Raw genomic sequence first — 25,004 nt, forward strand, 5'->3', positions numbered from 1 at the left:
CATCGCGCCGCGGAAACCGACAAACGCAAAAGAGCCGGAGACAAAGAAACAAAGAAAATCAGAAGGCGAGATAAGACGGCGAGGAATGGAAGAGCCTGACGCAGCATTCTGAGACACAATAAAAGTCAATGCCGGGCGCAGGCTCTATAAGTGATGGGATTGTTCTCCCGCCCCGGGGAGATCGCTCACACACGAAGCATTAGGAACGCTCGCCTTGTTTGCCTTTGAGGACGATTGTTACAAAACAGCGCCGGATAATTGCGTATTTCCCAGCTCACCCATAAATCGATCCGCGTTTACCAACAGCACGACCAGAAGACGCGCTCATTTGTAGAGATGCCGCCACCTCCCCCCTATAAGGTTTATACACTCACCGGGCCACTTTATTAGGTACACCTGTTCAATCGCTCGGTAACACAAATTGCCAATCAGCCAATCACATGGCAGCAACTCAATGCATTTAGGCATCTAGACGTGGTGAAGACGACTTGCTGAAGTTCAAACCGAGCATCAGAATGGGGAAGAAAGGGGATCTCGGTGACTTTGAACGTGGCATGGTTGTTGGTGGCAGACGGGCTGGTCTGAGTATTTCTGGGATTTTCACAACAACCATCTCTCGGAGTTTACAGAGAATGGTGGGAAAAAGAGAAAATATCCAGTGAGTGGCAGTTGTGTGGAGGAAAATGCCTTGTTGAGGTCAGAGGAGAATGGGCAGACCGGTTCCAGATGATAGAAAGACAACAGTAACTCAAATAACCTCTCGTTACACCCAAGGTATGCAGAATATCGTCTCTGAACACACAACACATCCAACCTTGAAGCAGATGGGCCACAGCAGCAGAAGACCACACCGGGCACTACTCCTGTCAGAACAGGAAACTGAGGCTACAATTGGCACAGGATCAACAAAATTGGAGAATAGAAGATTGGAAAAAACGTTGCCTGGTCTGATGAGTCTGGATTTCAGCTGCGACATTCAGATGGTGGGGTCAGAATTTGGTGCATGGATCCATCCTGCCTTGTATCACCGGTTCAGGCTGGTGGTGGGGGTGTAATGGTGTGGGGGATGGGATATCACCGGTTCAGGCTGGTGGTGGAGGTGTAATGGTGTGGGGGATGGGATATCACCGGTTCAGGCTGGTGGTGGAGGTGTAATGGTGTGGGGGATGAGATATCACCGGTTCAGGCTGGTGGTGGGGGTGTAATGGTGTGGGGGATGGGATATCACCGGTTCAGGCTGGTGGTGGGGGTGTAATGGTGTGGGGGATGGGGTATCACCGGTTCAGGCTGGTGGTGGGGGTGTAATGGTGTGGGGGATGGGATATCACCGGTTCAGGCTGGTGGTGGAGGTGTAATGGTGTGGGGGATGAGATATCACCGGTTCAGGCTGGTGGTGGGGGTGTAATGGTGTGGGGGATGGGATATCACCGGTTCAGGCTGGTGGTGGGGGTGTAATGGTGTGGGGGATGGGGTATCACCGGTTCAGGCTGGTGGTGGGGGTGTAATGGTGTGGGGGATGGGATATCACCGGTTCAGGCTGGTGGTGGGGGTGTAATGGTGTGGGGGATGGGGTATCACTGGTTCAGGCTGGTGGTGGGGGTGTAATGGTGTGGGGGTTGGGGTATCACCGGTTCAGGCTGGTGGTGGGGGTGTAATGGTGTGGGGGATGGGGTATCACTGGTTCAGGCTGGTGGTGGGGGTGTAATGGTGTGGGGGATGGGGTATCACCGGTTCAGGCTGGTGGTGGGGGTGTAATGGTGTGGGGGATGGGATATCACCGGTTCAGGCTGGTGGTGGGGGTGTAATGGTGTGGGGGATGGGATATCACCGGTTCAGGCTGGTGGTGGGGGTGTAATGGTGTGGGGGATGGGATATCACCGGTTCAGGCTGGTGGTGGGGGTGTAATGGTGTGGGGGATGGGATATCACCGGTTCAGGCTGGTGGTGGGGGTGTAATGGTGTGGGGGATGGGATATCACCGGTTCAGGCTGGTGGTGGGGGTGTAATGGTGTGGGGGATGGGATATCACCGGTTCAGGCAGGTGGTGGGAGTGTAATGGTGTGGGGGATGGGATATCACCGGTTCAGGCTGGTGGTGGGGGTGTAATGGTGTGGGGGATGGGATATCACTGGTTCAGGCTGGTGGTGGGGGTGTAATGGTGTGGGGGATGGGATATCACCGGTTCAGGCTGGTGGTGGGAGTGTAATGGTGTGGGGGATGGGATATCACCGGTTCAGGCTGGTGGTGGGGGTGTAATGGTGTGGGGGATGGGGTATCACCGGTTCAGGCTGGTGGTGGGGGTGTAATGGTGTGGGGGATGGGATATCACCGGTTCAGGCTGGTGGTGGGGGTGTAATGGTGTGGGGGATGGGATATCACCGGTTCAGGCTGGTGGTGGGGGTGTAATGGTGTGGGGGATGGGGTATCACCGGTTCAGGCTGGTGGTGGGGGTGTAATGGTGTGGGGGATGGGATATCACCGGTTCAGGCTGGTGGTGGGGGTGTAATGGTGTGGGGGATATTTTCTTGGCACACTTTGGGCCCCTTAGTACCAATTGATCATGGTTTATACACCACGGCCTACCAGAGTATTGTTGGTGACCATGTCCATCCCTTTATGACTACAGTGTCCCCATCTTCTGATGGCTCCTTCCAGCAGGATAATGCACCATGTCACAAAGCTCCAATCATCTCACCACTGGACAATGAGGTCCCTGTACATCCAATGGCCTCCACACTCACCACATCTCATCCAATAGAGCACCTTTGGGATGTGGTGGAACGGGCGATTGCCATCATGGATGTGCAGCCAACAAATCTGCAGCAACTGTGTGATGTTATCATGTCACTATGGAGCAAAATCTCTGAGGAACGTTTCCAACACCTTGTTGTATCTATGCCACCAAGAATGAAGGCCAAAGGGGGTCCAACCCACTACTAGCAAGGTGCACTTATTAAAGGGGGCCAACCCGGGACTAGCAAGGGGGACCTAATAAAGGGGATCCAACCCGGTAATAGCAAGGGGGACCTAATAAAGGGGGTCCAACCCGGGACTAGCAAGGGGGACCTAATAAAGGGGGTCCAACCTGGGACTAGCAAGGGGGACCTAATAAAGGGGGTTCAACCCGGGACTAGCAAGGTGGACCTAATAACGGGGGTCCAACCCGGTAATAGCAAGGGGGACCTAATAAAGGGGGTCCAACCCGGGACTAGCAAGGGGGACCTAATAAAGGGGGTCCAACCCGGGACTAGCAAGGGGGACCTAATAAAGGGGGTCCAACCCGGGACTAGTAAGGGGGACCTAATAAAGGGGGTTCAACCCGGTACTAGTAAGGGGGACCTAATAAAGGGGGTCCAACCCGGTACTAGCAAGGTGGACCTAATAAAGGGGGTCCAACCCGGTAATAGCAAGGGGGACCTAATAAAGGGGGTTCAACCCGGTACTAGCAAGGTGGACCTAATAAAGGGGGTCCAACCCGGGTCTAGCAAGGGGAACCTTATAAAGGGGGTCAAACCCAGGACTAGTAAGGGGGACCTAATAAAGGGGGTCCAACCCGGTACTAGCAAGGTGGACCTAATAAAGGGGGTCCAACCCGGGTCTAGCAAGGGGGACCTAATAAAGGGGGTCCAACCCGGGACTAGCAATCTGGACCTAATAAAGGGGGTCCAACCCGGGACTAGCAAGGGGAACCTAATAAAGAGGGTCCAACCCGGGACTAGCAAGGGGGACCTAATAAAGGGGGTCCAACCCGGGACTAGCAATCTGGACCTAATAAAGGGGGTCCAACCCGGGACTAGCAAGGGGAACCTAATAAAGAGGGTCCAACCCGGGACTAGCAAGGGGGACCTAATAAAGGGGGTCCAACCCGGGACTAGTAAGGGGGACCTAATAAAGGGGGTCCAACCCGGGACTAGCAAGGAGGACCTAATAAAGGGGGTCCAACCCGGGACTAGCAAGGGGAACCTAATAAAGGGGGACCAACCCAGGACTAGCAAGGTGGACCTAATAAAGTGGCCGGTGAGCGTATATGCCGGATATGGAGTGTGGTCTGCGGAGGAGCCCCCTGGGGGCCCCAGTTGGTCTGTGGACCATTAGTGGAAGAAGTAGAGATTGCCGAGTTTGTAGGCGGGAGGAAAGTGCAGCTGCTTCATGCTTGGAAAGATAAAATGAACCTTTTCAGTAACTTCATTCCTGATATGTAACAATATACAACAACAGTATTGATTTTTCAAAACGGTTTCTCTTTTTTATCATTAAAAGCCACCCTTCAGACTCCAGTCGGTGACTTGGCCTAGGTTGAGATGATGTCACCAGTCCGCTGCAGGTAGGAGGAAGCATTTCCTCAGTCTCAGCGCTGGGACAGGGTCAACCAGTGCCCGGAGCGAAGGTGGTAAACTGTGCCCCTCACGCCCCTCGGCACAAACGTTGTGCACAACAGAGACATTTCTTTTGTCTTTTGTTTCATTTCGGATTCGTTTTGATAAGTTAATTTTAGTTTTGTTATATTCGTTATGTTAGAATGATTTGCTTACGGAATTCGTTTTGTACATTCGCTATTTTCGAATCGAATTAATCGAAAATGAATTTGAATTCAAAATGGAAACATTTTGCAATAAATACAGTAAGGTACAAAAGTGAAATAAGATGATGATCCCTACTTAGGCTGCTTTATAGAAAAGAATAAAATGGAATAGAAAAAAATAAACTAAAATAGAATAGAAAATACAGTGATACCTCGGATTACGAGCATAATCTGTTCCAGAAAAATTCTTGTAATCCGAAGCACTCGCATATCAAAGCGAGTTTCCCCATAGGAATCAATGGCAACTCAGATAACTAGTTCCAGTGTCACTGCTAGTGTATGCAGTACCGCATGTGGCCAGAGGTGCGGGGGGCGCCAGAGACACTCAGAAGCATTCGGAGACGCTTGGAGACCACTCAGAGACGCTCGGTAACAGATCGTCTCCGAATGTTTCCGAACGTCTCTGAGTGTCTCCAAGCGTCACCGGCGCCCCCCCCCCGCACCAAATGCGGTACTGCACACCCCAGGGAGTCAGGATTTTTTTTAAACAGCTTGTATCGCGAAACGCTCGTAAACCGCGTTACTCACAGTCCGAGGTTTTACTGTATTCTATTACATTTTATTCTATTCTGTTTTATTCTTTTCTATTCCTTTATTTTCTATTCTATTTCTATTCTTTTCTGTTCTTTTATACTCTAGTCTATTCTGTTCTATTCTTTTCTATTCTATTTTATTCTATTTTTTTATATTATTCCCAGTTTTATTATATTCTGTTCTATTCTATAAAGCAGCCTAAGTAGGAATCATGATATTTTTTTCACTTTTATACCTTACTGTATTTATTTGCAATATTTTTCCATTTCAAATTTGAATAATTTGTTCCGTTATAATTTTATTTTATTTGTTGAAATTTGTTTCTATTGTGATTTCCGAATTTTGGATACATCCAAATCTCAGAATAACAAAAATTTTGTCCGAATTTCAATTTGTAAAAAAAAAAAAAAAAAAAAATCACACATACAGTATCTACTTGGTACCCCACCACCCAACAGTCAGTGAGAGGGCGGGGTGAAGTAGCTGCTAGAGCCCCCCTATATAGAGATGCTGCATCTGGGACATGTGCCCCCTCTGCCCACCCCTTGTCCCGGCACTGCTCAGTCACCCCCCCCACTGATCAGACTGTGACACTGTAAACGTGTACTAGCTGAGAGTCTGCGGCAGGGGCTGATCTGCATCATGGTTGCGTCATCTCTGAACCAGCGGTCATTTCAGGAAGTATATGGCGACCCTGGATGATGCCTGAACAAAGATGGTGCCGTCCTTCTGAAGAAAAAAGAAAATGAAGGTGTTGTCAGGGGGGAGCACTGTGATCTCTGTGGGAGATAATAAATACCTGGAAGGGTTACAATGACACAGTACTGATCATGTTGCGCCAAATGAATAAATAAATAAATGCAATAATAGGTCCACTTTATTAAATTGGAGCTACAGCACAGCCTATGAGTCTTTAGCAGTAGAGGCTTTCTTTAGCCTGGTGTCCGGTGGCAGTGAGATGACTGCAGGGAGTGGCGGGTACAGACATCAGCCAGTGAGACTGTTCCTCCCCCTGGATTTAATCAGGCGGCATGACTAGGAGGGGCGTGACATGGAGGTAATCTACAAGGCTACCGAAAGAGTAACATCACTACGGGAGAAGATGGACATCATTTTGTAATCGACCTAATCAGTCAAATCGCTGAGGTATTTTGGACTCCACTAGAGCAGTAACATCGCTAGGAGGGAAGGAACATGGAGGTCATTTAGGAGTCTATAAGAGCAATAACATCACCGGGGAAATGTGACATGGAGGTTATTTATTAGTCTACTGGAGCAGTAGCATCTCAAGGAGGGAAGGAACATGGAGGTTATTTATTAGTCTTCTGGGGCAGTAGCATCACAAGGAGGGAGGGGACATGGAGGTGATTTATTAGTCTTCTGGGGCAGTAGCATCACAAGGAGGGAGGGGACATGGAGGTGATTTATTAGTCTTCTGGGGCAGTAGCATCACAAGGAGGGAGGGGACATGGAGGTGATTTATTAGTCTTCTGGGGCAGTAGCATCTTGAAGAGGGAAGGGACATGGAGGTAATTTAGGAGTCTACTGGAGCAGTAGCATCTCAAGATAGGAGGGGATATGAAGGTCATTTACAGTATTAGTCTACTGGGGCAGTAGCATCTCCAGAAGGGAGTGGACATGACGGTGATTTATGAGTCTACTGGAGCAGTAGCATCTCGAGGAGGGAAGGGTCATGGAGGTCATTTATTAGTCTTCTGGGGCAGTAGCATCTCAAGGAGGGAAGGGACATGGAGGTCATTTGTTAGTCATCTGGGGCAGTAGTATTTCAAGGAGGGAAGGGACATGGAGGTTATTTATTAGTCTTCTGGGGCAGTAGCATCATGAGGAGGGAGGGGACATGGAGGTGATTTATGAGTCTACTGGAGCAGTAACATCACGAGGAGGAAGGGGACATGAAGGTCATTTATTAGTCTACTGGAGCAGTAGCATCTCGAGGAGGAAAGGGACATGGAGGTAATTTATTAGTCATCTGGGGCAGTAGCATTTCAAGGAGGGAAGGGACATGGAGGTTATTTATTAGTCTTCTCGAGCAGTAGCATCTCGAGGAGGAAGGGGACATGGAGGTAATTTATGAGTCTACTAGAGCAGTAACATCACGAGGAGGAAGGGGACATGGAGGTCATTAATTAGTCTACTGGAGCAGTAGCATCTCGATGAGGGAGGGGGCATGGAGGTTATTTATTAGTCTACTGGAGTAGTAGCATCTTGAGGGTGGAAGGGACTTTGAGGTTATTTGTTAGTCTACTGGAGCAGTAGCATCACAGGGAGGGAGGGGACATGGAGGTAATTTATTAGTCTACTGGGGGCAGTAACATCACCAGGAGGGAAGGGACATGGAGGTAATTTATTAGTCTACTGGAGCAGTAGCATCTCGATGAGGGAGGGGGCATGGAGGTTATTTATTAGTCTACTGGAGCAGTAGCATCTTGAGGGTGGAAAGGACTTTGAGGTTATTTATTAGTCTACTGGAGCAGTAGCATCTCGAGGAGGGAGGGAACATGGAGGTTATTTATTGGTCTACTGAAGCAGCAGCATCTCGAGGAGGGAGGGGACATGCAGGTTATTTATTAGTCTACTGGAGCAGTAGCATCACAGGGAGGGAGGGGACATGGAGGTAATTTATTAGTCTACTGGGGGCAGTAACATCACGAGGAGGGAAGGGACATGGAGGTAATTTTTTATTAGTCTACAGGAGCAGTAGCATCTTGAAGAGGGAAGGGACATGGAGGTAATTTAGGAGTCTACTGGAGCAGTAGCATCTCAAGATAGGAGGGGATATGAAGGTCATTTACAGTATTAGTCTACTAGGGCAGTAGCATCTCCAGAAGGGAGTGGACATGACGGTGATTTATGAGTCTACTGGAGCAGTAGCATCTCGAGGAGGAAGGGGACATGGAGGTTATTTATTAGTCTACTGGAGCATTAGTATCTGAAGGAGGGAGGGGACATAGAGGTAATCTATTAGTCTACTGGAGCAGTAGCATCTTGAGGAGGGAAGGGACATGGAGGTCATTTATTAGTCTTCTGGGGCAGTAGCATCTCGAGGAGGGAGGGGACATGGAGGTAATTTAGGAGTCTACTCGACAGTAGCATCTCGAGAAGGGAGGGGATATGAAGGTCATTTACAGTATTAGTCCACTGAGGCAGTGACATCTCCAGAACGGAGTGGACATGGCGGTGATTTATGAGTCCACTGGAGCAGTAGCATCACGAGGAGTGAGGGGACATGGAGGTTAATTATTAGTCTACTGGGGTAGTAGCATTACGAGGAGAAATGGGACATGGAGGTCATTTAGGAATCTATATGAGAAGTAACATCACTGGGGGAGCAGTGGCATGGAGGTCTTTTAAGAGTCTACTCAAGCAAAAGCATCACTAGGAGGAACATCACTGGGAGGGCAGGGAAATGGAAGTCTTTTAGGATTCTACTGGAGCAGTAGCACTACTAGGGGAAACATTACATTGAGGTAATTTACTAGAGCAGTACATTAATAGTAGGGAAGTGACATGGAGATCTTTTAAAAGTCTACTCAAGCAATAGCATCACTAGGAGAATTACATAGAGGTCATTGAGTAGTAGACGTGCAATTAGTTTCGGTCTGAATACCAATTCAGGCAATTTTTTTGTTATTCATTTTTGCTAACGTTTCAGGTGTCAGTGGGGAAGCCAGCTGACAGATGATGGCTCATCTGTTGTTAAGGTCACAGTAAGCGGCTTCCCGGCCCACTGCTTAACAACTAGCCTATTCTTCACACAGAATTTGAAACAGTGGATCATTTTTAGACCGACTCGAATTCTAATGGTTCTGAAAATTTGGAATTTGTTAAAAAAACCCAAAAAACAAATTTTAACGAAATTTGTTGCTATTCGTTACTATTTCATTCTGATATTCGGATACATCTAACTTTACAAGGAGGAATGTAACATGAAGGTAATTTTGGAGTCTACTGGAGAAGTAACATGACTGGGAGGGCAGTGGCATAGAGGTCTTTTAGGAGTCAACTCGAGCAATAGCATTACAAGAAGAAATGTGACATGAAGGTCTTTTAGAAATCTGCTGGTGCCGTAGAATTACTAGGAGGGAAGTGACCTGGAGGTCATTTAAGAGTCTACTGGAGAAATTACTTCACTAAGCGAAATGTGACATGGAGGTCATTTGGGAGTCTACTGAAGAAGTAACATCACTGGGAGGGAAGTGACATGGAGGTCTTTTAGGACTCAATTTGGAGTAAAAGCATCACTGAGCGGGAAGGAACATGGAGGTCATTTAGGAGTCTACTGAAGAAGTAACATCACTGGGAGGGCAGTGACATGGAGGTCTTTTAGGACTCAATTTTGAGTAAAAGCATCACTAAGCGGGAAGGAACATGGAGGTCATTTAGGAGTCTACTGAAGAAGTAACATCACTGGGAGGGCAGTGACATGGAGGTCTTTTAGGATTCAATTTGAGTAAAAGCATCACTAAGCGGGAGGGAACATGGAGGTCATTTAGGAGTCTACTGAAGAAGTAACATCACTGGGAGGGCAGTGACATGGAGGTCTTTTAGGACTCAATTTGGAGTAAAAGCATCACTGAGCGGGAAGGAACATGGAGGTCATTTAGGAGTCTACTGAAGAAGTAACATCACTGGGAGGGTAGTGACATGGAGGTCTTTTAGGATTCAATTTGAGTAAAAGCATCACTAAGCGGGAGGGAACATGGAGGTCATTTAGGAGTCTACTGAAGAAGTAACATCACTGGGAGGGCAGTGACATGGAGGTCTTTTAGGATTCAATTTGAGTAAAAACATCACTAAGCGGGAAGGAACATGGAGGTCATTTAGGAGTCTACTGAAGAAGTAACATCACTGGGAGGGTAGTGACATGAAGGTCTTTTAGGATTCAATTTGAGTAAAAGCATCAATAAGAGGGAAGGAACATGGAGGTCATTTAGGAGTCTACTGGAACAGTTGCATCACTAGTTGGAATATTACATAGTGGTCATTTATGGGTCTACTAGAGCAGTAACATGACTATAAGGAATTTGACATGGAGATAATTTTGGAGTCTACTAGAGTAGTCACTTCACAGGGAGGGAAGTTAGATGAAGGTCATTTAGAAATCAACTACAGTATAGCAGTAGCATCATTGGGAGGAATGTGACATGAGGTCATTTAGGAGTCTACTGCAGCTAAAGCATCACAAGCTGGGAAGTGACATGGAGGTAATTTAAATAATCTACTGGAACAGTAATAATCACTAGGAGGTATATGACATGGAGGTAATTTTGGAACCTTACTAGAGCAGTAACCTTAATAGAAGGAATGTGATATGAAGGTTATTTAGGAGTCTACCAAAGTGTCCCACAAGGACAGGTGCATGTGCATTGAATGAGGAGAATACCAGAAGATTTTGGCAGTGATCTTCAAGGTAGCTTGGGGGTCCCCTCATAGACACAGTATACAGAAGCTGAAATCAGTCAAGCTGCACAGACTAGGCGCCAGTTTTGGGCGGTGGGAGGAAATAGGAGCTCCTGGAGGAAACCCAAAAACAACTGAAAGAGCATATTAATTTCATGCAGTGTTTCCAGTGGAACTTTCGCCAGGACTTGAATGCTTCCTTCTTTGCCTCCATGTGTTTCCCCAAATCCTGAACATGCACCCTTATTACAAGCGTATGCTCTGTTTATATGCCTCTGGAAAATTAAAACGGCAACCACTCAGTTAATGAATTTATAGGTGCACTTCACAGAACAGTACAATGTCCATAGTACCCCAGCGCACTCGCCTTGCCATTGTCAGAGTAATAAAATGCAATAAAATGAAGAATCTTCAGTTTGCAGCTTCCAGGCCCGGTCACTGAGTGGTTACATTTTATCATTCGCTTTCCTACTCCCTGCAGGAAAAGTCTTAACGCCAGGCCAGTCAATAATACAAAGAAATATCTGCTGCCTAAAAATTGTGTGCGCTTATCAGAAAATTAAATACCCACATAAAGGAGAGAGAGCGATTACTGTGCAGCAAACAGTTTGTCAAATTCACTAATATTATGATTTGCAGAAGCTGGACGGTTCCAGAGAAATAAATCTGAATTATTAATAAATATTTGTCATTGATGCAAAGTCCGACCCCGTAGTTCGTCTTTGTGCGCTCTGCGCTGACATCGCCTCATTATTTGGAGCGTTACTTCCTGCAGGTTCCTCATTCAGACGTTTGATAAATAAACTGGCCTCAGGCGTGTAGTTAAAATAGACAGCGATAAAGGGTTCTGGGGCTGGAGAGCTGTCTAATGCGCCCCTTATTCTGCTCCGGGGAACGGGGGGAGTCAGTCTGAGTCAGTGAGATGATAAAGTAGAACGCTTGCAATTCTAGTGAATGGGGATTGTGGGGAAAGAATGAGAAGCTGCCAGATAGGTTGGTAACCTGTTCCCTGAAGATGTGACCTATCACGAAACGCATAGGGCGGGGTTAGTTCGTGACGTCATCACGCATGCCGCATGTTCGGTCGGCAATGCTATGTGCGGATGACCAATTTTAACATTAAGCCTGTGAGTTATTGTTAGTAAGAATAAATCCCACATATCTTAAACGATACTGGGCAATGGAGAATTTCATTTATTTTCTTTTTCATACATCATGGGACACAGAGTCAGGCTAATACTCCAAACAAATGCTGGTAGGTTAATTGGCTTCTGTCTAAAATTGGCTCTAGAATATGAATGTGAGTTGGGGACCTTGGATTGTGGACTCCTTGAAGGTAGGGACCGATGTGAGTGTGCGATGTATGTGTGTAGCGCTGCGTAAATTGACGGCGCTATATGGGTACCTTAAATAAATAATAATATAATAGATGGGCATCTTAATGAGACACAATGTACAGGGATAGGGACAATTGTAGAAACGCACCCACACTCACTCAGGTTGAACTGGATGGACTGGTGTCTTTATTTAATCTTACTAACTATGTAACTATATAATATTCATTACCTGCTGGGTTATACTCCATCTCCAGGTGAATGGACACTGGTAGACCAAAGGTCTTTAGAAAGGAAGTGATCGGATCCCCTATATAACCCCTCCCATACAGGAAGCACTTCAGCAGGGGCGGACTGACAACTCATGGGGCCCCCGGGCAATAGGAGATTATGGGGCCCCCCAGGCAATAGGAGAAGATTATGGGGCCCCCGGGCAATAGGAGATTATGGGGCCCCCAGGCAATAGGAGATTATGGGGCCCCCAGGCAATAGAAGATTATGGGGCCCCCAAGCAAAAGATTATGGGGCCACACAGTATACACACACACACATACAATATACACACACAGACACACAATATACACACACAGTAAACACACAATATACACATACACACACTGAAAAGGTACTGGAGAGGTGGGGCAGCTATAATGTTGAGATTTTAAAAAAAAACACAGATTTTTACATGTATTACTAATATGGTACACAGGTAATCCGCCCCTTCCTATGTGCCAAACACTGTGCTCATGGGACTAAAGCCTCACTGTAGCGCCGCTATTTGATTTCACTATTGGTGAGGGTGAGTTTATAGTGAATCATTTATTATTAATTTGCACAGATTTTTACATACTGTCCCTGGTTTTATTGAGGCTGGCAACCCCGATGGGGCCCCTTAGGGGCATGGGGCCCTCGGGCAGTGCCCGAATGGTCAGTCCGCCCCTGCACTTCAGTTTTTTACCAGTGTCTGCAAGGTGGATGGCATGGTTTGAGCTCTCTGAGCTCCAGGTCTCTAGTCCCACAGACGGTTCTTGACCGATCGGATCCACATAGGCTTCATATGCTTAGATAAGTGGTACCCGAGCCTGGCAAAGAAGACAAAGCAGAAGAAAGAGATCCTGCGAGGTTTTGCCTGTAATGCGGCCTCCAGGCGCTGGACCCTGCGAAGTGGAATCCTAGACCCCACAGTGCTAAGGCATTCCTGCAGGGTGCTGTACAGGTCCAAGGGAGTGGACCCTAAACATGAAAAGGGTACCCAGTCCTTGAAGGTCCTGAAGTGACAGGAACTCGCTGTGATGGGTGAAGTTTGGGCTCTTAGTTTCTGCTGCCCTGCGCCTGGACGGGTTAGTGAAACCCCTTTACCTATTATTGTGGGGTGTCCCAGTGATTGTAACAATTAGAGCCCTTTCACACTGGGGCGGTTTGCAGGCGCTATTGCGCTAATAATAGCGCCTGCAAACCGACCCGAAAGTGCCGCTGCTTTCATTCCAGTGTGAAAGCCCCGAGGGCTTTCACACTGGAGCGATGCGCTGGCAGGACGGTAAAAAAAGTCCTGCCAGCAGCATCTTCGGAGCGGAGTGTATACCGCTCCTTTACCGCTCCTGCCCATTGAAATCAATGGGACGGCGCGGCTATACCGCAGGCAAAGCGCCTCTGCAGAGGCGGTATTTAACCCTTTCTCGGCCGCTAGCGGGGGGTAAAACCACCCCGCTAGTGGCCGAATACCGACGACGCCGCTTCCGCCCCAGTGTGAAAGGGCTCTTAGTCAAGCTAGCTAGAGGCTGGACACCTGTGTGTGGTGACCATAAGGGGGAGTTTTGGGCTAGCTGTGGGTGTTTGCAAAGTGTACCTTTTTTTGCTTATGTCTGGCTGTTTTTTACATGTATGATGACGCACGACGGTGTGCCATTTTGCCGTGGTTCACCAGGACGCACTTATGTTCGCAAGAGTGCCGCTGTGCTCAGCAGTTGTTGTTTGGAGACCAGGGCGCATATGCATTCGCAAAAGTGCCGCTGGACTTAACAGTTTGTTTGGCGGCCATGGAGCACGCAGCTTCGCCGCACATGCGCAGTAGCCTTTATCTGGGCGCACGAGGATTCGCATCATACGCGAATACAGCCACGCCTGCTCGCTGGGACCACGCACGTGCGTTCGCACGCACGCACAGAACGTTCGACACACACCCAGCTTATTTAAACTGTGCAGGCCGAACACTGATGGGGGAACCTGATGTCTAGGGACAGACTGATGGGGGAACCTGATGTATGGGGACACTTGATGTGTGGAAACCGGACACTGGATGTATATGGGCACTGTGATGAGGAACCTGATGTTTAGGGACACATTGATGGGGGGAACCTGATGTTTAGGGACACACAGATGGGGGACCTGATGTTTAGGGACACACTGATGGGGGAACCTGATGTTTAGGGACACATTGATGTGGGAACCTGATGTTTAGGGACACATTGATGGGGGAACCTGATGTTTAGGGACACACAGATGGGGGAACCTGATGTTTAGGGACACACAGATGGGGGAACCTAATGTTTAGGGACACACAGATGGGGGACCTGATGTTTAGGGACACATTCATGGGGGAACCTGATGTTTAGGGACACATTGATGGGGGAACCTGATGTTTAGGGACACACAGATGGGGGACCTGATGTTTAGGGACACACTGATGGGGGGACCTGATGTATGGGGACACTTGATGTATGGAAACACTGTGATGGGGACACCTGATGTTAATGGGCACTGTGATGAAGAACCTGATGTTTAGGGACACACTGATGGGGGAACCTGATGTTTAGGGACACATTGATGGGGGAACCTGATGTTTAGGGACACATTGATGTGGGAACCTGATGTTTAGGGACACACAGATGGGGGACCTGATGTTTAGGGACACATTAATGGGGGAACCTGATGTTTAGGGATACACTGATGGGGGAACCTGATGTTTAGGGACACACTGATGGGGGGACCTGATGTTTAGGGACACACTAATGGGGGGACCTGATGTATGGGGACACTTGATGTATGGAAACACTGTGATGGGGACACCTGATGTTAATGGGCACTGTGATGAAGAACCTGATGTTTAGGGACACACTGATGGGGGAATCTGATGTTTAGGGATACATTGATGGGGGAACCTGATGTTTAGGGACACACTGATGGGGGGACCTGATGTTTAGGGACACACTGATGTGGGAACCTGATGTTTAGGGACACACTGATGGGGGGACCTGATGTTTAGGGACACACTGATGTGGGAACCTGATGTTTAGGGACACACTGATGGGGGGACCTGATGTTTAGGGACACACTGATGGGGGGACCTGATGTTTAGGGACACACTGATGTGGGAACCTGATGTATGGGGACACTTGATATATGGAAACACTGTGATGGAGACACCTGATGTTAATGGGCACTGTGATGAAGAACCTGATGTTTAGGGACACACTGATGGGGGAACCTGATAAATGGAGACACTGTGATGGGGGAACCTAATGTTTATGGACACTGTGATGGGGGAACCTGATGTTTAGGGACAATGTGATGGGGGAACCTGATGTATGAGGACACTGTGATAGGGATATCATATGTATGGGGACACTGTGATAGGGAACCTGATGTATATAGGCACTGTGATAGAGGAACCTGGTAAAAAGGGACACTGTGATGGGGAAACCTGATGTATGGGGACACTGCAATGGGGGCATCCTGACGTAAAGTATATAGGCACTGTGATGGGGACACCTGATTTAGGGCTGCTAGGGGCCCCAGTGCATTACTTTGCCCAGGGGCACATAATGGAATTAAGATGGCACTGGTAAGAAGTGAGTGTTGGGGGTGGGGTCACACTGGGCGAGTGTATTTGAAGCACAAGCTGTAGAATTGAAGAATTGCACACAATCATTTTATCACTGGGAATTAATTTATTTTTTATTTTACTGATACTTTTAATGATACTTTTTATTTGGATTGGGCTTTATAATAATTTGTCTTCATTTGCACATGATTTTTAATGAAATTTGTACAGTATATATGAATTGTTTAATTTTTTATGTAATTATTTTTGATTGGACGAAGTATTGAGTACTTAGCACTTTGTATTTAAAGGGACAGCGCACCCACTTTGGTTGATTTTGGTTGGTAACTTAAGCTGGGAATTGTAGAAGTCTTTTTAAAATGGTGGTTGATATGGGCCAGCCACATGAAACACAGTTTTTTTTAATTTTTCTTCCAAAAACATTTTATTAAAGAACAAGAACATTTCCAGTGTACAATATGTGCAGAAAGTCCACAGAAATCCTTTGTAGACAAAAAGAGGTTTATTTACTAAATCTGGAGAGTGAAAAATCAGGCTCACTTCTGCACAGAAACCAATCAGCTTCTAACCTCAGCTTGTTCAATTAAAGGAGTTGTAAAGGCAGAAGATTTTTTTTTTTTTTACTTAAAGCGGATTTCCACCCAAAAGTGGAACTTCCGCTCATCTGATTCCTCCCCTCCTCCGATGCCACAATTGGCACCTTTCAGGGGGGAGGGGGGTGCAGATACCTGTCTAATACAGGTATTTGCACCCATTTCCGGGAATAGACTCCCGCGGGAGTCACGCCCCTTTCCCCCACCCCCCGCTGTCTCCTGGGAAACACACAGGTCCTAGGAGATAGCGGGGACCAGTTAGGACACGCAGCGCAACTCGCGCGTGCGCAGTAGGGAACCGGGAAGTGAAGCCGCAACGCTTCACTTCCTGATTCCCTCACTGAGGATGGATGGCGGTGGCAGCTGCCGAGACCCGAGCGATCGATCGGCTTCGACTGCCGACATCGCTGGACCCTGGGACAGGTAAGTGTCCATTTATTAAAAGTCAGCAGCTGCAGTATTTGTAGCTGCTGGCTTTTAATATTTTTTTTTTTAGGTGGACTCCCTCTTTAATGCATAAGATAAAAAACCTTCTGTGTGTAGCAGCCCTCCCCAGCACCCCCTAATTACTTACCTGAGCCCCCTCTCTCTCCAGCGATGTCCATGACTGTCTAAGTCATCTGGGACACGCCTCCTGATTGGCTGAGACACAGCAGTGGCACCATTGGCTCCCGTGGCTGTCAATCAAAATCAGTCAGCCAATCAGGGGAGAGAGTGGGCCGGGTGAATGGACACAGGGAGCTGTGACTCGGCTCAGGTGCCCACATAGGAAGTTGCTGACTGGGGGGGGGCACCCGATAGGAGGGAGGGGCCTGGAGCAGCAAAGAGGGACCCGAGAAGAGGAGGACCGGGGCTGCTCTGTGCAAAACCAACTGCACAGAGGAGGGAAGTATAACATGTTTGTTATTAAAAAAAAAAAACAAGACTTTACAAGCACTTTAACCACTTCAGCCCCGGAAGATTTGGCTGCTGAATGACCGGGGCCATTTTTTGCGATTCGGCACTCCGACGCTTTAACTGACAATTGCGCGGTCGTGCGACGTTGCACCCAAACAAAATTGATGTCCTTTTTTTCGCTTAAATAGAACTTTCTTTTGGTGGTATTTGATCACCTCTGTGGTTTTTATTTGTTGCACTATAAACAAAAAAAGAGCGACAATTTTGAAAAAAACACAATATTTTGTACTTTTTCCTAGAATAAAAATCCCCATTTTTTTTTTTTAAAAAGCACATTTTTCCTCAGTTTAGGCCGATATGTATTCTTCTACATATTTTTGGTAAAAAAAATCGCAATAAGCATACATTGATTGGTTTGTGCAAAAGTTATAGCCTCTACAAAATAGGGGATAGTTTTATGGCACTTTTATTATTATTTTTTTTTTTTTACTAGTAATGGCGGCAATCTGCAATTTTTATCGGGACTGCGACATTAATGCCAACACATCGGACACTTTTGACACATTTTTTGGGACCATTGTCATTTATACAGCGATCAGTGCTATAAAAATGCATCGATTACTGTAAAAATGTCACTGGCGGGGAAGGGGTTGACACTAGGGGGGGGGGGGGGGGGCGATCAAGGGGTTAACTGTGTTCCCTGCTACGTGTTTCTAACTGTGGGGGGAGGGGACTGACTAGAGGAAATAACGAATCGTGGTTCCTAGCTATTAGGAACTCACGATCTGTCATTCCTCTCAGAGCAGAACACACTTTCGTGTTCTGCCTCTTGTGCCCACGATCGCGCGTGGCCAACGGTCATCGCGACCGCCAAGCCACGAGCATTGGTACCTCCGCAGTGCAGCGGGCGTGGGCTCGCGCCTGCTGTCCCGATCCCACGAGCTGACGTACAGCTAGGACGGCTCGCGGGATCGTGCCGACCTGCCGCAGTAAAAAGACGGCGGCTGGTCGGCAAGCGGTTAAGCTTTGGCAATAAAGCCTGGAAGCTGATTGGTGTCTGTGCAGAAGTGAGCCTGATTTTGCACTCTCCAGCTTTAGTAAATAAACCCCAAAGAGTCACAGGGTAGATAAGGAACCCTACCAGTCATAGGGGGACAAAGAGTACCTGGTTATGACAGATCAGCTGCATGGGATTAGTACATCTGGATCCTCATTCCTAAAAAAAAAAAAGAGATGGGAGGACCTGATAGGATCTCCAGGGACGTGGTACCAGCTACCACAGGGGTCAGAGTATAATAAGCCTATCTACCTTCACTGCGAGTTCATGCAAATAGGAACAACTAAGCATAGAAAGAAATGAAATTAGAAGACAGAAGGATATATAATAAATGAAAAAACAAAAAAGGGGGGGAGTTAATTGGGGGAGGGTAGGAATAGGGGGAAGGGGGTGAAGGGAGGCCCATTGATTGCTCTGGGTTGAATGCCCCTCTGAGAGCTCCACGGGAGGATGCCAGAGAAGAAAGGAAAAGAGGTGAGGGGGGGCAGTCTAAACTAGGCGAAGCAGAGCAAAACTCTGTCACGTGGACCCCCATATCCGCGCCTCTTAGGGAAAGAGAAGGTCCACAAGGACATGTAGCCAGAATAAGATTATGTCATTCTACAGGGTATCGCGTTGAGGCTTGGGAAACATTTGCCCACAACAGACAGTCAAGAAGTAGGGTTCAAGCGCAATTTTAAAACCTCCCTGTGCCTAAAACGATCAAATGTTGATTTGTTCACCGCTATTATTTGGTTTATTTTCTGCAGGACCCCGATGTTATAAACATGCCCCTTCCTGTGGAATACGGACCTTTGGTGGAGGAAGAAGAAAAGGTTCCAACTAGACCAGAAGACCCCGATGTGATCCCGCCACTCCTGGTGACCCCTGAAAAATCAGGGAAAGAAGACAAATGCAAGCATCGTTCCCCACCTCCCATTCCACCTGCTAGAAAAGTCCAAAACAAGGTTCATGCTGAACCGAAAGGACAGGCAGAACCCAGGCCGGTCTCGGAAGGTGGACACGGCAACTTGGTCTTCGCTCAAGCTAACCCGTCAAATGAGCTTCACAACAGAAACAAATTTAAAAATCTTTGGAATCCAACATATGGCTCGTGGTTTACTGGGAAAACGGTGGACAAAACCATTTCTCCTTCCGAGAAACCAGTCCCTGAGAACAAGAACACAGTTATTGAGGGGGGCTGCCCTGCTGCCCCCAGGGTAACGGCCAGTAGACTCCCAGGCTCCTCTGTATTACTACAGCCATCCACACTGACTTCAAACGTTCAGGAGGTGCCTCTGTTTAGGTTTCGCCACTTTCCTTGCGGCAAAGTCAACTATGGCTATCAGCAACAAGGCCTGCCTGTAGAGACACCAGTGGCACCATTGTGTCCCACAAAACACAAAGACGTTATTCCTCGGAGCAAGAGTAATATAACCCAGGAGACTGTCTAAGTCCCATAGCCATGGACAATAGGGAGGACTGGCAGGATCACCATACCGGTAGAAAATATACCAATAAATATTTTTCAAGTTGTGCCAAACATTTAATTCTGAACCTTTAGAAGCTGGATCCGCTCTACAGGCCAAGGTGGTGGTGGTTGGTTATTCTTGACTTGATGTAACTGGGACAAGAATTCTCTTGAAATAAGTTGTCAAGGCTTTTTCTTTTTTTTTTTAATTAAAATAATAAACAGGTTTATACTTACCTGGTAAGTGCAACGGTATTGCACAGAGTGGCCCTGATCCCCCTCTTCCGGGGTCCCCTGCCGACTCTATAGGCTCCTCCAGTTCTTTATGTGCCACCATAAGAATCTGCTTCCTATCTGGGCACACGTGTGGGTGCGCTCCCAAGCTCTGCTGTGTGCATCCATAGACACACACACATGGCTCAGCCCCACCCCAGGATCTGATTGACAGCAGCAGGGGCCAATGACTGCCACTGCTGCCTGTTGGTCTTGATAGAGAGAGAAGAGAGCCACTGCAGATGGGCACAGCGCTGGACTAAGTGAGGATTGACAGACTGGGACATTTTTTTACCTTAATGCAGGGAATGCATTTTGGTCCAAAAAGTTTCCCTTCAGAACCACTTTAATCCAGTGCTAAATAGTGCCAGTGCCAAAGATGCCAACAAGGTGTGAGCCAGTCAAACACATCTACAATGCTGGGTAGCAGACTTGCACGTAGAGCCTCTACTCGGGTATTTTTTTATAAGAACTGAAATTCTTTGCATGTAAAACAAAGATTGCTTAAATAAAAAGTCAGTTTTATATATCCCTGTTAGAAAATTCCAAATACTTTGTAGGCGGGTGCAGCCTGCTTTCTCCACTGCAGGTGGCGCTCGTCCGCAGCAGCATTGCAGTTGAAGGGGAAGTCAAGAGGAACATATCTCCTCTATGGTTTCCTGGGTTACTGGACAAGATATCCAATCAGATGCTGCCACCCCATGTGACTGTAGCAGCCATCTTGGGTCAGACAGTGCTTATTTAAAGCCCTGGCTTGTCAGGCTTGGCACGTATTTGTGAGTGGGTACAGTAGGGGCAGGTCAACTATCCGTCAGTGGACAGAACTTGCGATAGGGAAAGGTTGCAAACGAGGAGGGGGAAGCATAGGTTTTGCAACTTCTCTGGACTTCTTCCCGCTTGGGCAGGAGACGGCCAGGCCGCATTCTGCCCCCTCCTAACAGGTGCTGAAACCTGCCCTCTACACGCAGTTGGGACCCGTGAGTGTTCCCGGTTGGGCTGTCTTCCCACCGGGTTTTATTGTAAACTGTCTTTGCATTACTTCAATACAAGTTCTTTACATCCCACTTGGACTGTGTGTGTTATTGCTGCTGCACCCCACCTACATACTTCCTATTGGTGGTTTTTATGGAAGGCCATTAAGGGTCATACTGACTTTCTGTCAATTTCATTTTCAGAACTTTGTTTTCAGCCAAGGAAGCTGCCATCTTCGCCTCTGTTTAGTCTTCAACTGCCATGATGCACATGTGATTCAATTTCATTCTCATTTTGAAAGTATTCAGACCCTCTTAAATTTTTCACTCTTTGTTATATTGCAGCCATTTGCTAAAATCATTTAAGTTTATTTTTTTCCTCATTAATGTACACACAGCACCCCATATTGTACACACAGCACCCCATATTGTACACACAGCACCCCATATTGTACACACAGCACCCCATATTGACAGAAAAACACAGAATTGTTGACATTTTTGCAGATTTATTAAAAAAGAAAAACTGAAATATCACATGGTCCTAAGTATTCAGACCCTTTGCTCAGTATTTAGTAGAAGCCCCTTTTGATGAGTCTTTTTGGGAAAGATGCAACAAGTTTTTCACACCTGGATTTGGGGATCCTCTGCCATTCCTCCTTGCAGATCCTCTCCAGTTCTGTCAGGTTGGATGGTAAACGTTGGTGGACGGCCATTTTTAGGTCTCTCCAGAGATGCTCAATTGGGTTTAAGTCAGGGCTCTGGCTGGGCCATTCAAGAACAGTCACAGAGTTGTTGTGAAGCCACTCCTTCGTTATTTTAGCTGTGTGCTTAGGGTCATTGTCTTGTTGGAAGGTAAACCTTCGGCCCAGTCTGAGGTCCTGAGCACTCTGGAGAAGGTTTTCGTCCAGGATATCCCTGTACTTGGCCGCATTCATCTTTCTCTCAATTGCAACCAGTCGTCCTGTCCCTGCAGCTAAAAACACCCCCACAGCATGATGCTGCCACCACCATTCTTCACTGTTGGGACTGTATTGGACAGGTGATGAGCAGTGCCTGGTTTTCTCCACACATACCGCTTAGAATTAAGGCCAAAAAGTTCTATCTTGGTCTCATCAGACCAGAGAATCTTATTTCTCACCATCTTGGAGTCCTTCAGGTGTTTTTTAGCAAACTCCATGTGGGCTTTCATGTGTCTTGCACTAGGGAGAGGCTTCCGTCGGGCAACTCTGTTATAAAGCCCCGACTGGTGGAGGGCTGCAGTGATGGTTGACTTTCTACAACTTTCTCCCATCTCCCAACTGCATCTCTGGAGCTCAGCCACAGTGATCTTTGGGTTCTTCTTCACCTCTCTCACCAAGGCTCTTCTCCCCTGATAGCTCAGTTTGGCCGGATGGTCAGCTCTAGGGAGGGTTCTGGTCGTCCGAAACGTCTTCCATTTAAGGACTATGGAGGCCACTGTGCTCTTAGGAACCTTAAGTGCAGCAGAAAATTTTTTTGCAACCTTGGCCAGATCTGTGCCTTGCCACAATTCTGTCTCTGAGCTCTTCAGGCAGTTCCTTTGACCTCATGATTCTCATTTGCTCTGACATGCACTGTGAGCTGTAAGGTCTTATATAGACAGGTGTGTGGCTTTCCTAATCAAGTCCAATCAGTATAATCAAACACAGCTGGACTCAAATGAAGGTGTAGAACCATCTCAAGGATGATCAGAAGAAATGGACAGCACCTGAGTTAAATATATGAATGTCACAGCAAAGGGTCTGAATACTTAGGACCATGTGATATTTCAGTTTTTCTTTTTTAATAAATCTGCAAAAATGTCAACAATTCTGTGTTTTCTGTCAATATGGGGTGCTGTGTGTACAATATGAGGTGCTGTGTGTACATTAATGAGGAAAAAAATAAACTTAAATGATTTTAGCAAATGGCTGCAATATAACAAAGAGTGAAAAATTTAAGGGGGTCTGAATACTTTCCGCCCCCACTGTGTGTGTGTATGTATATATATATATATATATATATACACACACACACACACACACATGCATGTGTGTTTGAGCTCTGAGGTGCACACCCTAATGCCACAGGCTGCACACTCCTATGCTGGTGTCATAACTGATCACATGTGCAGCATCATGGCAGTTGAAGATTAAACAGAGGCCAAGATGGCAGCTTCCTTGGCTGAAAACAATAGGAGGGTTTACTTCCACTTTAAAGAGTAATTAAACCCTCCTATCGCTTTCAGCCAAGGAATCTGCCATCTTGGCCTCTGTTTGATCTCGGATGGTTTGACAGTTCGGTTGAGAACACATTAAATGTAACAGTTATATTCCTGGCATGTCCCGGGAATGTAACTGTTTTTTGAAACTGTTAAATCGATGGGTTTAGTTTCGCTTTAGTGTCCCATTGAGAACAGTTTGTCTAGAGAGGGTGGAAGCAGGTTGAGTTTAATACTACCCCAGCCAGGAGGGTTAAGAAATAACATGCTTCCCGGGTCTCTCTTGGTGGGCTTTCTAGTGTCCGACCCACTGGTCCTGTGCTATATGAAAATAGGACAGGAGTCTGATCTAGACCCAGTCTGTTGCTGGGTCCAGATTACCCCTGGATAAACAGCCTTCTACAGAATACAGAACCTCTAAGATCTACAATTTGCTCAAAGACACCAGTTCTGGAGATCTGCCCAGAGCCACTGATAAGGCAATACAAACAGTCCTGTTGTACTGAGCCCAGGCCTCATCATCTAAACAAGGGGGGGCCCAGGGCAGCTTTATTATTCATTTCTGCTTAAATGAAAAATAGATTTTACTATGTAGACCACACCACCACTACTACTTACTAAATTACATGTTCCTGGGTCCCGTTAGGTCAACAGAGGGGCCCAGGAGGTGGGAACAGAAGAAGGATTTGTTTTAATTTTTTTGGGTGTAGGTGGATAAAGTCAGTGCCACGGTTTCACTGCACCCTGGGGGGTTTAGGCAGGGTTGGGGGGGGGGCCTTGTCATCAAGGCTGTGCGGTGCCCCATGATTTCTAACAGCAGCCCTGGATCTGTCACTATGGACGCTCTATCCTGGGCAGGTATGCTGGGGCAGCTACAGGAAAATACTGCATTTTGTTCTGTTTGCTGAGAGTTTCAGTAAAGCTTTTGAAACGTTGCCTGGTCTGAAATGATTTAAAGCGGGGGTTCACCCACACCGCCAAAAAAAAAAAAATATTAAAAGCCAGCAGCTACAAATACTGCAGCTGCTGACTTTGAATACATTGCCACTTACCTGTCCCAGGGTCCAGCGATGTCGGCAGGGGACGCTGAGAACCCGCTCGGTTCTCGGCAGCTGCCGCCGCCATCCTAGGTGAGGGAATCAGGAAGTGAAGCGTTGCGGCTTCACTTCCCGGTTCCCTACTGCGCATGCGCGAGTCGCGCTGCGCGTCCCTAGTGGTCCCCGCTCTCTCCTGGGAGCTGTATGTTCCCAGCAGACAGCGCGGTCGGGACGGGAAGAGGCATAGACTCCCATGGGAGTCTATGCCGGAAGTGGGGTGCAAATACCTGTCTTAGACAGATATCTGCACCCCCCTCCCCCCTGAAAGGTGCCAAATGTGACACCGGAGGGGGGAGGGTTCCGAAAAGCGGAAGTTCCATTTTTGTGTGGAACTCCGCTTTAAGGGGTGTAATACAAGTAACCGACATGCGTGGTCTGCAGCTTGGGTCAGTTAAACACACTGGGGGGTGTGAAGACTTCAGTACCAGAGTGAATACAGTGTGAAGACACAGGTGGTTACCAAGGTAACGAAGATCTCTCTAGCAGCCTGACTTAAGTGTGTGACAGGTGGGGCAGCCTCTTGCAGGAAGAGTTGTTATCGGCGCTCTCTCTGTGAGCGGTCCGTCTCCCATAGCAACAGGAGCAAATCAGCACTGCAGAGGTTCTCAGCCTTTGCACAGGCATGGAAGAGGTAGAGTTAAGTGGGTGCAAGCATAAAGTCAGTGCTAGGTGCACATGTGGGACCCCAATTCCATTACTGGAAGTAGAGATGTCAAATTTTATGAAATTTTAAG

At 47.4% G+C, this 25,004-nt stretch overlaps 1 protein-coding gene across 1 annotated transcript in view; it reads left to right on the forward strand.

Annotated features, from left to right (window-relative positions):
• ALK (ALK receptor tyrosine kinase) overlaps window positions 1-21,045 on the forward strand; it is a gene marked incomplete in the record, with an annotated part of 645,074 nt that extends 624,029 nt beyond the window's left edge. The window contains 1 exon segment of the mRNA XM_073628762.1: window positions 19,008-21,045. Coding sequence (XP_073484863.1) covers window positions 19,008-19,691 — 684 coding nt within the window.
• Between the last annotated feature and the right edge of the window lie 3,959 nt (window positions 21,046-25,004).

Source organism: Aquarana catesbeiana, linkage group LG04, assembly GCF_042186555.1.
Source record: "Aquarana catesbeiana isolate 2022-GZ linkage group LG04, ASM4218655v1, whole genome shotgun sequence".
Taxonomy (NCBI): domain Eukaryota; kingdom Metazoa; phylum Chordata; class Amphibia; order Anura; family Ranidae; genus Aquarana; species Aquarana catesbeiana.